At 38.0% G+C, this 10,424-nt stretch overlaps 1 protein-coding gene across 1 annotated transcript; it reads right to left on the bottom strand.

The window, feature by feature from the left end:
* Window positions 1-1,361: 1,361 nt before the first annotated feature.
* Window positions 1,362-8,173, bottom strand: prim1 (DNA primase subunit 1). Its single transcript, XM_030734052.1, has 13 exons — window positions 7,960-8,173; window positions 6,225-6,382; window positions 6,022-6,128; window positions 5,866-5,939; window positions 5,634-5,770; window positions 4,486-4,544; window positions 3,874-3,983; window positions 3,651-3,742; window positions 3,412-3,544; window positions 2,700-2,769; window positions 2,493-2,605; window positions 1,668-1,766; window positions 1,362-1,579 (listed from the first exon to the last, which is right to left on the bottom strand). Exons 1-13 carry the CDS (start codon window positions 8,066-8,068, stop codon window positions 1,560-1,562), a joined length of 1,281 nt encoding a protein of 426 aa, XP_030589912.1. The 5' UTR covers window positions 8,069-8,173; the 3' UTR covers window positions 1,362-1,559.
* Window positions 8,174-10,424: the final 2,251 nt, after the last annotated feature.

Here is a 10,424-nt window from a genome sequence, read left to right as displayed (position 1 = left end):
CCGGGTTATTTAAAGGAACACGCTTCGTTTATTTTTCTTCGTCCTACCACGAGACGCAGTAATGCGGATAAAACCGAATTGTCCTACTAAATGAAGAAAAAAATGTATATTCTCTGAAATTAAAATAATAAATGTAGGCTAAAAACCTCACAAATGTACTAAATACCGAAATATTCTCAGATTATGATCTCTCAAAGCTAATAAATTAAATAAAATAAACTCGAGTTAAGCCATTCTTGCAAGAAAAAAAAGCATATTTATTGTTCCCCAAGAAACCATATAACTTTCTGGTATATTGGTGCAACTGAAAGCAAAAGTAAATCTAATATAAAAATTAAAGGACTGGGTGAAAATGTTGGAAAAATTACACATTTTTGAGGGGGAAAAAAGTCAGATTGCTGAGAACAAAGATGGCCAATGTCTTTAAAAAAAGAAGGAAAATTTTTGAGGCAAAAACTGGCAAATTTAGACCAAAAAAAATGAAACATAAAAAAGAAATTACAAGGAAAACTGGCAAATTTGAGAAGAAAATTGTTAAATTTAAGCGGGGAAATTGTAAACTTAGGAGAAAAACTGGCAAATTTAGGAGGAAAAAATATCAAATTTACACGAAGAAAATTTGAAATTTTGGAGAAAAAAACCCAGGTAATTTGGGAAAAACAAATTTAAGAGGGAACCTCTTTTGAAAATTACAAGAAAAAAATTGCAAATTAAATTTAATTAAAAAAACAAAACAGGAAGTCACAACTGATGTACTAATGGGTAAGCAGCATTTTTAGAACTGGTCACAACTAGTTATGGAACCTGTTGATAATTCAATAGCCAACAATAAATGAAAAGCAACGTATTAGTGGTAAAATGATATAGGAACATAAAATGGAAACGATAACATACCTAAAGCTTGTAATGCAGCACAGTTCATGTGTATATGTAATTTCTTTGGAAGGAGGAAGCAGATTCAGAGTGAATACACTCACAGGATGGCTTCAAAACAGTGTGCTCTTCTGTTTTCTGGATAGGGGTTACCCTTAATATGATAAAACCTCAAATATGCTCAGAGTTTAACATGTTAGAACTGCTGGCACAGCCATTACTAGCTCTAATTACTAAAAACAATAAAGACTTCAACAAGCAGGGATTGCTCAGCCCATAACCTGGATATTAAAAATTTTTAGGTAAACAAGACCTTTCCACTGCTGCTGCCACATCAAACTGACTCCTCTTCTAGACAGATTAAGTGGAGAAAGTAAATAATGTGGAAACCCTTTTTTGATTTAAAAGTATAGAAAAAGAGTAGAAATATTGAATTTATTCATCACAAATGCAGCCAACAGTTAGACAAATAAAGCTTTACAGTGAAATTTTATCGTAAAAAATAGGAGATTTATTTAGCATTTTTAATAAATGTTTTATTACTGAGTCTTTTATTACAAAGCATAATAAAACAGATTCTGATGAAGTTACTGTTTAGTAGAAAAATGGCATCAAAACAAGTTGCATAATGAGCCATATTAGGCAACAGGAAGCTGTTCTGAGGTGTCACCTTCTGATGATCCAGTTCAGAATTCTTTCTGAAGATCTGAAGGAGAAAAAGAGATGTAAAGCAAAAAGATTAAAGTATAAAACATTAAAAATTTGCTGTTTAATCTATCAAAACTGAAACATACCACTCTTTCTGAGAAGCTCTCCTTTCCATGAACGGGCCATTCCATCTAGAAACTGGTCAAAGCAATTTATGTACTTTGCCAGGCTGGTTCTTTTGTAATCTGTGAAGAAAAGTATCATTGAACTGAGACACTCAGAGACATCAAACATATATTTAAATATTTACATACAGACAGCTGAAAGTGACTAAAGGGATTCAAATGAAAGGTATACGTTCATTTTTGCAATTAATCACAAGCTAGCTGTATGTTTTGGTCAACTAAAACTGGATTTTGTAAATTTACTACAATAATTATTATGAACTGCCCCATATCACTGGTCTATGGGAGCCCATTTGAACATCTAACCCAGTATAGTTCAGTTTCTTCACATTTTATACATAATTATAGATGCTAAATGTACTAGACAGCAGTTGATTCACAGGATAAGAAAGATTCACCTAAGTTTTTGGTTAAAAAAGCTGCATAAAAACAAACAAAGAAACAAAAATCTGATGATTAAATATAGGCCCCAGTCACACAGGACTAGAGGCTGGTTGGTCAACCCTAATGGCAACCACCGATCACTAGGGAAAAATGTGCATTCCCCAACCAGTTTGTGAGTGATTGCTTTTTAATTGTTTTGGTTGCCCGCAGATTGCCACAGTCATGCACAGTTTGCATGGAAGGCACCGACTTGGGACACGCGTATTTTTCCTGGTAACCAGTGGTTGCTGACCAGTCACAAGGCCTGTGTGACCTGAGATCTTTACGCGTAAGCAGCATTTTAGAGAGTGCAGGCGATTATATGATTAGCTAGATTTCTGTATTTTTATTTCCCCCCGGCACCTCTGATCTTGCGCTTCTCTGCTGCATCCTTCTCGTCTTCCTTCTCCTTGGCATCCTCTGATGTCTCTTTTTCTTCACTTGGCCTGGGTCGATCCAACTCCTCACAGATCAGACTAAAATAAGACAAAATAAAATGTTACAACATCTGCCTTGATGAGGATCACTCACACACTGCAGACAACGGAGTGCAAAACATTAAATTATTACCTGATTGTGGGCACGGAAAAGGGATCAAATTTATCTAACTCACTGACGTCTATGGGAACGGAAATGCGGCCTGGACATGCAGAGAGAAGATGCAGTGAGACTTTTTTTGTACACTCATACTTAAATTAGATCAATGGAAACAAAAGGAAAAACATCCAAGGCTCTCTGAGTTTTGAGGTATAATAATAAAAATCCTTCAATATTACATGGCTGCCATTTCACTGGCTAATGAAATTGAACCCAGCATTCCAAAAAAATTGGTTAATCACAGATAATTCATGATTTAAAAAGGGGGCTAAATCACTTTTTCACACAGGGCTGGGTAAGTTTGGATAGCTTTTTTTCCCCTAAATAAATTAAATCATCATTTAAAAACTTCATTTTGTATTTACCCCGGTTATCTTTGTCTAATGTTAAAATCTGTTTGATGATCTGAAATATTTATTTGTGACAAAAAAGAAAAAAAAAAAAAAAGGGGGGCAAATACATTTTCACAGGACTGTATACGAAGAGGCCGCAGACTCGGAGTACCTTGTATTTTTTTTTTCTTCTTGTTTTTCTTGTGTACATGTACAGTATGACTCTTAACTCCAAAGAGCATCTTAGCCCAAAAAGTGAGATTTTTAAAGAAGCACACACTACATTACTACTAACATGTTTTATTAGCAAAGATGCAGATGCCAGATTTTCCCCCGGATTAAAGTATGCTCACCTGTTTTGGGATGGACACTGAAAGGACTCTTCAGCAGATGGTTTACACCTTTGCTGACATTGGCGTCGAGCCGTGGGTAACAATACTGCAGCATGATTTCTTTTTCAAAGTACTGGCCCTTCTTGGCAGTGCCCTGTTGGGAAGACAGCTTGTAAGCCTGTGAGCACGTGTGTCCTAATGTGTAAAAACAACTTAAAAAGTTAAATTCCTCTCACTGCAAAGCGAGCAGAATTACCAACCTGTTTCCTCTTAGCCTCTGTCATAATCAGTTTCCAACGTTTCTCGGGCTTCTTCTCCTTTTCAAACTCCTGCTGCAGATAGATTCTTGGATGTAATATACAAAGTCAAGTCATTTTCAACAAGATCTCAAAGAAACTTATATCTGCAGTCTTTGACAAGAACTGTTTACAGATCCACTGCGTGTTTACGAGGTAAATATGCAGTACACTAGGAAAAGGATATCCTCAGGAACGAGCGCCAGCACTTTGTCTACAGACTCCTTGCTGCCCATCAGGTCCTGGTCTTGTAGTGCGTATCGGGAAAAGTATTCCTTCACCACATCCAGAGAGTTACTGTTAAGATTACAAGTACAAACTCTTGAATTGAGGCCACATAATGAAAAGGAGGCACAATTTGAACAAGTACTGAATGCAGATAGGGTGCACTCACACAAGGCGATCTGTACTGTGCCCAAGTGTAAGTTTGACCCCCAAGATCTAGTTCGTATGACTAGTGATCGCTGTGTACTTTGCTCAGGCTCGTTGCGCATGTAGTGTGAATGCAACTGCGCCCGAGAACAGAAATCCAACACTTTTTCAAGAATGGCTACCTCCGTGAAAACTGCATTAACTAACTAGCAAATCCAAAAGGCAAGTGAGAGCACAGTGTGTCACTGCTTCCAAAAAAAGGCCCCAATTAAGCCACAAAATCTATTGCGTTCTGGAAGAATGACGTTCACAGTGTACACAGCATGAGAAATACTGAAACACTGCTTGGGAAGTGGATACACTCTTGCTGGGACACAGATGACTAGTGTGCACATACCCTTAGAGACAACATTTATTACACTGATACCTGATAAAAGGGTGAATTGGTTCAGTCAGCACTACTTTCTTCACTGTTTCGTCGCCACCCTGTAAAAAAAAAAAAAAAAAAAAAAAAAAAAAATCACATTTTCAAAATCAAATCCTGTGTGCCATTTGAAGAAGATAAACTACTATACTGTGCTACTGACTAAAGAATAAATGAAACAGAATTCTAATTAATAAGCAAAATCAAGTTCCTGAGACTGTGATACAACCTGTCCGAAGATGTAAGCAAACCAGTCACGTCTTTTAACTCAAGAAGTACTTCTACCAGTTCGTTTTCTCTGATTTTAATAAATGCTGGTTTTATTTTGTTTTAAGGGTCTTAATATTAGGGCTTAATGTCTTTACTTACTTTTGTGTGGTCTGCTCTATGAATCCATGTGAAGCACATTGCAATTATAATAATGCACCCCTTCTATTTGGGCTGGTTTAACCGGTAGCTCGTAGTTGTTTATGGGCAATGAATCAATTTTCTTTTCTTTCTTTACTTTTCTCTAACTGCTACAAAAGTTCAAATTATGTTTTAGCAATCCCACCTGTCAATTGTGGCCAACAAGAACCTTATTAAATCTGATGTTATGTTCAACTGTTAAGGGATATGAAGTTTAAGAAGACATATATAGCTAGAAGGCAAAGAAATATAGTCTTAATGAATGGCTCTCTGCATTATTACAGCATTAAAAACTGTACCCAATAAATGGTGATTTGCGGATGAATGGATCTGTAAATTTAAAAAATGAATTGGTAATTTAATACATAAATATAATTAAATAATAATTTGCATAATAAATTTGTAAACATTGCCTAAGGTCAAGCGCAAAAGAGGGCAGTGGAATTTTCAAAGGAAGACTGTCCTGTGTCAAGAGTAGACATGGCGAAATCAAGAGATTAAGTTTTCATGTCTCAATTTGAAAATGAAAGAATACACCAACTTACATGAATCTGACACTACTGGAAAGAGAACAGAAGGATCATTTAACGCATTTTAAAATGTATTTTGTGGAACCAGGATTTTTTATGATAACACCAACTGAAATTCCCTGAATTCTGCCCATTCACTGCCTGGCCATTTTGTCTTTCCAGCGGCGTTAACCTAGGCTTGCTGTACCTAATTAAAAATGAAAATACTCTTACCTTGACCAGGCTGAGGTATTCTGTCACAGCAGAGCGCGCTGCTACAGAGAGTTTCCTCGCAGCTTCATCACACACCCAACAGTGCACTCCTCTTCTGCCAGAATAAACCCACAGCCGGTGCTGGAAACCAAAGTCATCTGGAAATAACATAAAAACAAGCATGTGCTTGATGATAATTTCAACAAAAATCAACACAAGCTGTCACTTGGCACTAAATCTGTGATGACCAAACCTCGAAGAGCTCTATCCAGGATACGGATGGCGATGGTCATCAGGGTCCAGCACTTGGAGCAGATGTCAGCAGCACTAAAATGAGAGGTTTGAAGTGTTATGTGGGCGATGTGAATAAAGTGAACTGCAACAGAACATAAACACATAATTCACCTACCTGCAGCAGCTTCGTACATCATCATAATCTGTCATATCAATATCAAACACCAGCTCCTTCTCCAGAGCCTGGAAGGTTCCTGACTTCACAGTGTTGTGTTGACTTGGCTGTGGGCAACAAACAGAAACAAACATGCCCCATACATATGTCTGCTGTGATGCACAAACGCTGTGAGGTGTGTGGTGTAGAAAATTAAGCCTTACCCTGTGACTGTACACCGCTCCAACGTCGATCTTGTAGGGGTTCATCTTCTGCATTTCCTTCTCCAGCTCACTCTGCGTGCTGAATGACTGGTAGCGGACATAGATGTCATCTTTGAGGGTGAAGGAGAACTCGCGATTCTGAAAGTAGTTTTTCTGCACTGAGATTATACAAGGAAAAAAAAGCAAACACATTAGTCCTTTATATTGCTGTTGTTTTTGACTTAGTATAGAAGGAAAGAAAAGAAACGACATGGTGTCAGCAGTGGTGGACAAAGTACTTACTATTTGTAATCAACATTTTTCTTCAGCATCTTTTTTGGGCTTGTTTGATTCTCTCTTTAACTCTTAAAGGTTTTACATGGAAGCATCACAGAACAGTGGATACTGCCTTTAACTGCTGATGACACTTTTACAATTTAATTTATGATCATATGTTTAAGTTCTTATTTATTTCCATGAAAGCAGAAATAAATAAACTTAATTCACAACTTTCTTTGTAAAAAAATGTATATATAACTTTATAAATGCTACATCTCCTGGTTCCCACACTTTTTGCCTACCTGTGTATTAAATGACAGAACTATGCAAAAGTACTAAACTCCCGATCAACACAACGGTTGGCTTTAATATATTTTTATCAGTTGTGGGATTAACTAGGACCAACAATCCTCTAATCTCTTAGTGGATTATAGGTGACATTGTGATCTGTAGTGAGAGTAGGGAGCAGGTGGAAGAGCGCCTGAAGAAGTGAAGGTATACAGTGGAGAGGAGAGAAATGAAAGTCAGTAGAAGGAAAAGACAGAATACATGTGTATGAATGAGAGGCAGACAGGTGTAAAGGTGAACAAGCAAGGAGCAGAGGTACTGAAGATGGATGAGTCTAAACACATGCGGTTAAAACAATGGACAGTGCACAAGGGAGGTGAAGATGAGAAGAGATTTTCATTGGGAGTGACCAGGATTGAAAAGATTAGAGGAACAACTCAGCTTGGCTGGTTTTGGAGAGAAAGACAGTTGAGATGGTTTGGACATGTACAGAGGAGGGATAGAGGGTCTATTGGACAAAGGGTGTTGAATATGGAGCTGCACGGCAGGAGGAAAAGAGGAAGACCTCAGAGAAGATTCATGGATGTAGCGAAGAAGGACATGCAGAGGGTTGGTGTGAGAGAAGAGGATGTAAGGGACAGGGTGAGATGGAGACAGATGATATAAAGGGAGGTTCGCCACAGCAGATCATCTGTCTCTAGCAAATATATTTTGCTGATAATATATTTGATGTTTTAAAAGGATTGCATGGCCTGAAAAATCGTTACATGTTATCTGCAGATGAACTGCGTGCATCATGTCATTTTTTGCTATATTAGTGTTGAAAGGTAGCGGGATGAAGAGCTGAAATATTATAAAGCAGTTCAAACTAAACAAAAATTTGTGTCATCGCTGGATTTAGACTTAATTGCTATTTTGAACAAGAATAGTTGACCATAATTTCGTCATCTATGCATCTCTATTAAATAATGAGATTGTTAATACAGATCTATAAATTATAATTTTACTCTTGACTGATGAATCTAGAGGGGTTGAGATGCCTTACAGAGTTGGAACAAAGTCAAATCCAGGATAATTCTACCACTTTAGTGCCTAACAGTACATGTAACTGCCTAAATCACACAACACAGGTCAGCATCCCCAGTTATTTAGCTGAATTAGTGCTAGGTTTTCATGCCCGTGTACTCACCTCCTCCATAGCTCAGCCAGCGGTAATACTGGGAGAACGGGAAAAGCCGCCGGTAGTACAGCGGTAATAAGTCCGGCAGACAAGCCGGGTCATAATCTGAAGATGGCATTATATTGTAGTTAAAACTCAGCTGTAGATGTAAATATTAGGTAAAGTATTTCCAAGTCGCTAGCCACACACTGACAGCTCACAGTGTTGTTTTACGCCAAGGCTAGCGCGGGAAAACGCTTAAGCAACGGACAAAACCAATGAGAAAAGGTTAGGACACTGACATCACCGCAACCAGGAAGTGTGTCGGTCAAAAACATATTTTCTCTCATCCATTTCTTCTTTAGACCATATGAAAATTAATGAGGGCAAAACCATCCCGAGTAAGGAGAAATTTTTTCAGTGATTGCTGCAATGAAAATTGCTATAACATTGACAATATTTGCCTCTCTTTCTTCTGGCTTTACCTAACCTTGTAATATTAGTCCTACAAGATTATAAAAAGGCGGACGTGACGTCAGTGAAGAGAGGCTCATGGGACATGTAGTCGTTTGACAACAAAACCGTTTATACATAAAGAAGATTAATTGTAAAATACAGTATGACAAAACAAAATAGCTAAGTTAAAAATAAATAAATAAGTTAAAAAAAAATAACAACAACAGATTGGAGTCTGAGATTCCACACAATGGGCCATAGGATGAAAACCATTCCTCTCTAATTTTATTAAATAGTGAAAAAACTATCAAACAAAAATGTATCCTCCAGCCAGGAAGAAAAAGAAAACCAAAGGATAATAGGGAGATGCCTGGTCAAGGAAGCATTTCACAGCCTAGTTTAAATTTACTTCACCCTCACAAATTCAATAAAGAGAGAAGCTGAGCAAAAGATGCAAGTGGAGTGAAAAAGAAAAGAGAGGAGATAGGGCCAAAACAAAAGGGGCATAACATTATCAATTAGTACACTCAATAAAGAGAGAAGCTGAGCAAAAGATGCAAGTGGAGTGAAAAAGAAAAGAGAGGAGATGGGGCCAAAACAAAAGGGGCATAACATTATCAATTAGTATACTCTGATCCTTGTTCTTAGCCTGCACTTTGTGCTGTACACCTTTAGAGGGCAGTACAGTCTCATGACAATAATTTAAACTTTGCCACATTAATCCATATTTTGGGAAATTTTACAGTATAGACACTTCCCCAGTTTGCAGCGGAGCAGGGATGAAATGGTGTTACATACGAGAACCAAATGAGCCAAACAAGGACAAACAGCAGCTTCTTTTAGCTCTCTTCATGCCATTTTCTCTTCAGTTACATACACCCTTTGCTTTGACATTTGAAAAGGCCACATGTGCTTTCAAGACAAAAAGCTTCAGGATTGGTGCTTCTTTTTGTCCTGCCCATCAGTCTGCGTGGCTGCACTAATAATGTTACAGCTTCACTGTGGTGCCTCAAACACCTCCTGACTGAAGTGGCGCTGTTCACAGTGAAGGTTGAGAGGCATGCAGCCACAAGAGCCCTTGTCAGTTGTACGTCTAATGTGAAACAACACTCTCCATTTGAACTGTTGTACATTCAGTATGTCTGGCTCTGTAATATTATTCTTTCTGTCTCATCTCCTGACTTGAATCTCTGTATGTCCCTGACACTGTGTCTTTATTTGAGACCAACCAGCAAACCTTCAAAGTCAGCCTTCCTCCCTGAAGACATCATCAACTTGCAGCTTCTGAAATATGGGAAAGCTTTCAAGGGAAACATCTTCATATGCACTTAATTTAATCTCCGTCTCCACTGTCACACAGGTGTAAATGCTGAGCGTGCAGACTACACTATGATGTGAAATACCTGCACTTCAGATTGATGGTAATGAACTAGCTTCTCCTTTGCACGGTCAGTGAACTGTGCCATGCTCAAGTGCAACTGATAGACAAGCATTGCCAATATATTTCTTTTCATGACTGCACTTTATGCTAATATACCAGTCATACCCTGATTTACATAATACAAGAGCTCTTAACCTCATCTCACTTGAATTATGCAAATTTTTTTCACTGCGAGGTATATTGGATGTAATGGAAATTATTTGAATCAGTCTCGGGATTAATGCCTTCTGTCGTTTTTATCCAACATTCCCACTATGTATTTTAGGTGCAAATTAATGCATATTTACATTCACTAGTTTCTGATGTAGAGCAGCACTGCCTATCTGTGAGTTGTTCTATTTAAGCTCTCTAGTGGCTCATCACGCATGTAGACACATACTATAACACAGTGCTAAATGTCAGTGGGACGAGTTAGGTAAGGCAAAACACGGGGGGAAGATATAACTTTCAGCTCATGAATCTAGGTCAGACTGCCATCATGTGTCCACGGAGCACACTGACCAGCACTATAGGTCATTGTGTTAGCTGTACATGAGCATTTGGGATCACATAAAAGTCACTGCATCTGCAGTTGCCCAGAGTGTGCCACTGTCACCTT

This window comes from Archocentrus centrarchus, chromosome 7 (assembly GCF_007364275.1).
Source record: "Archocentrus centrarchus isolate MPI-CPG fArcCen1 chromosome 7, fArcCen1, whole genome shotgun sequence".
NCBI lineage: Eukaryota > Metazoa > Chordata > Actinopteri > Cichliformes > Cichlidae > Archocentrus > Archocentrus centrarchus.
The sequence above is the reverse complement of the archived record's forward strand: the minus strand, read 5'-3'. Positions and strand labels throughout refer to the sequence as shown.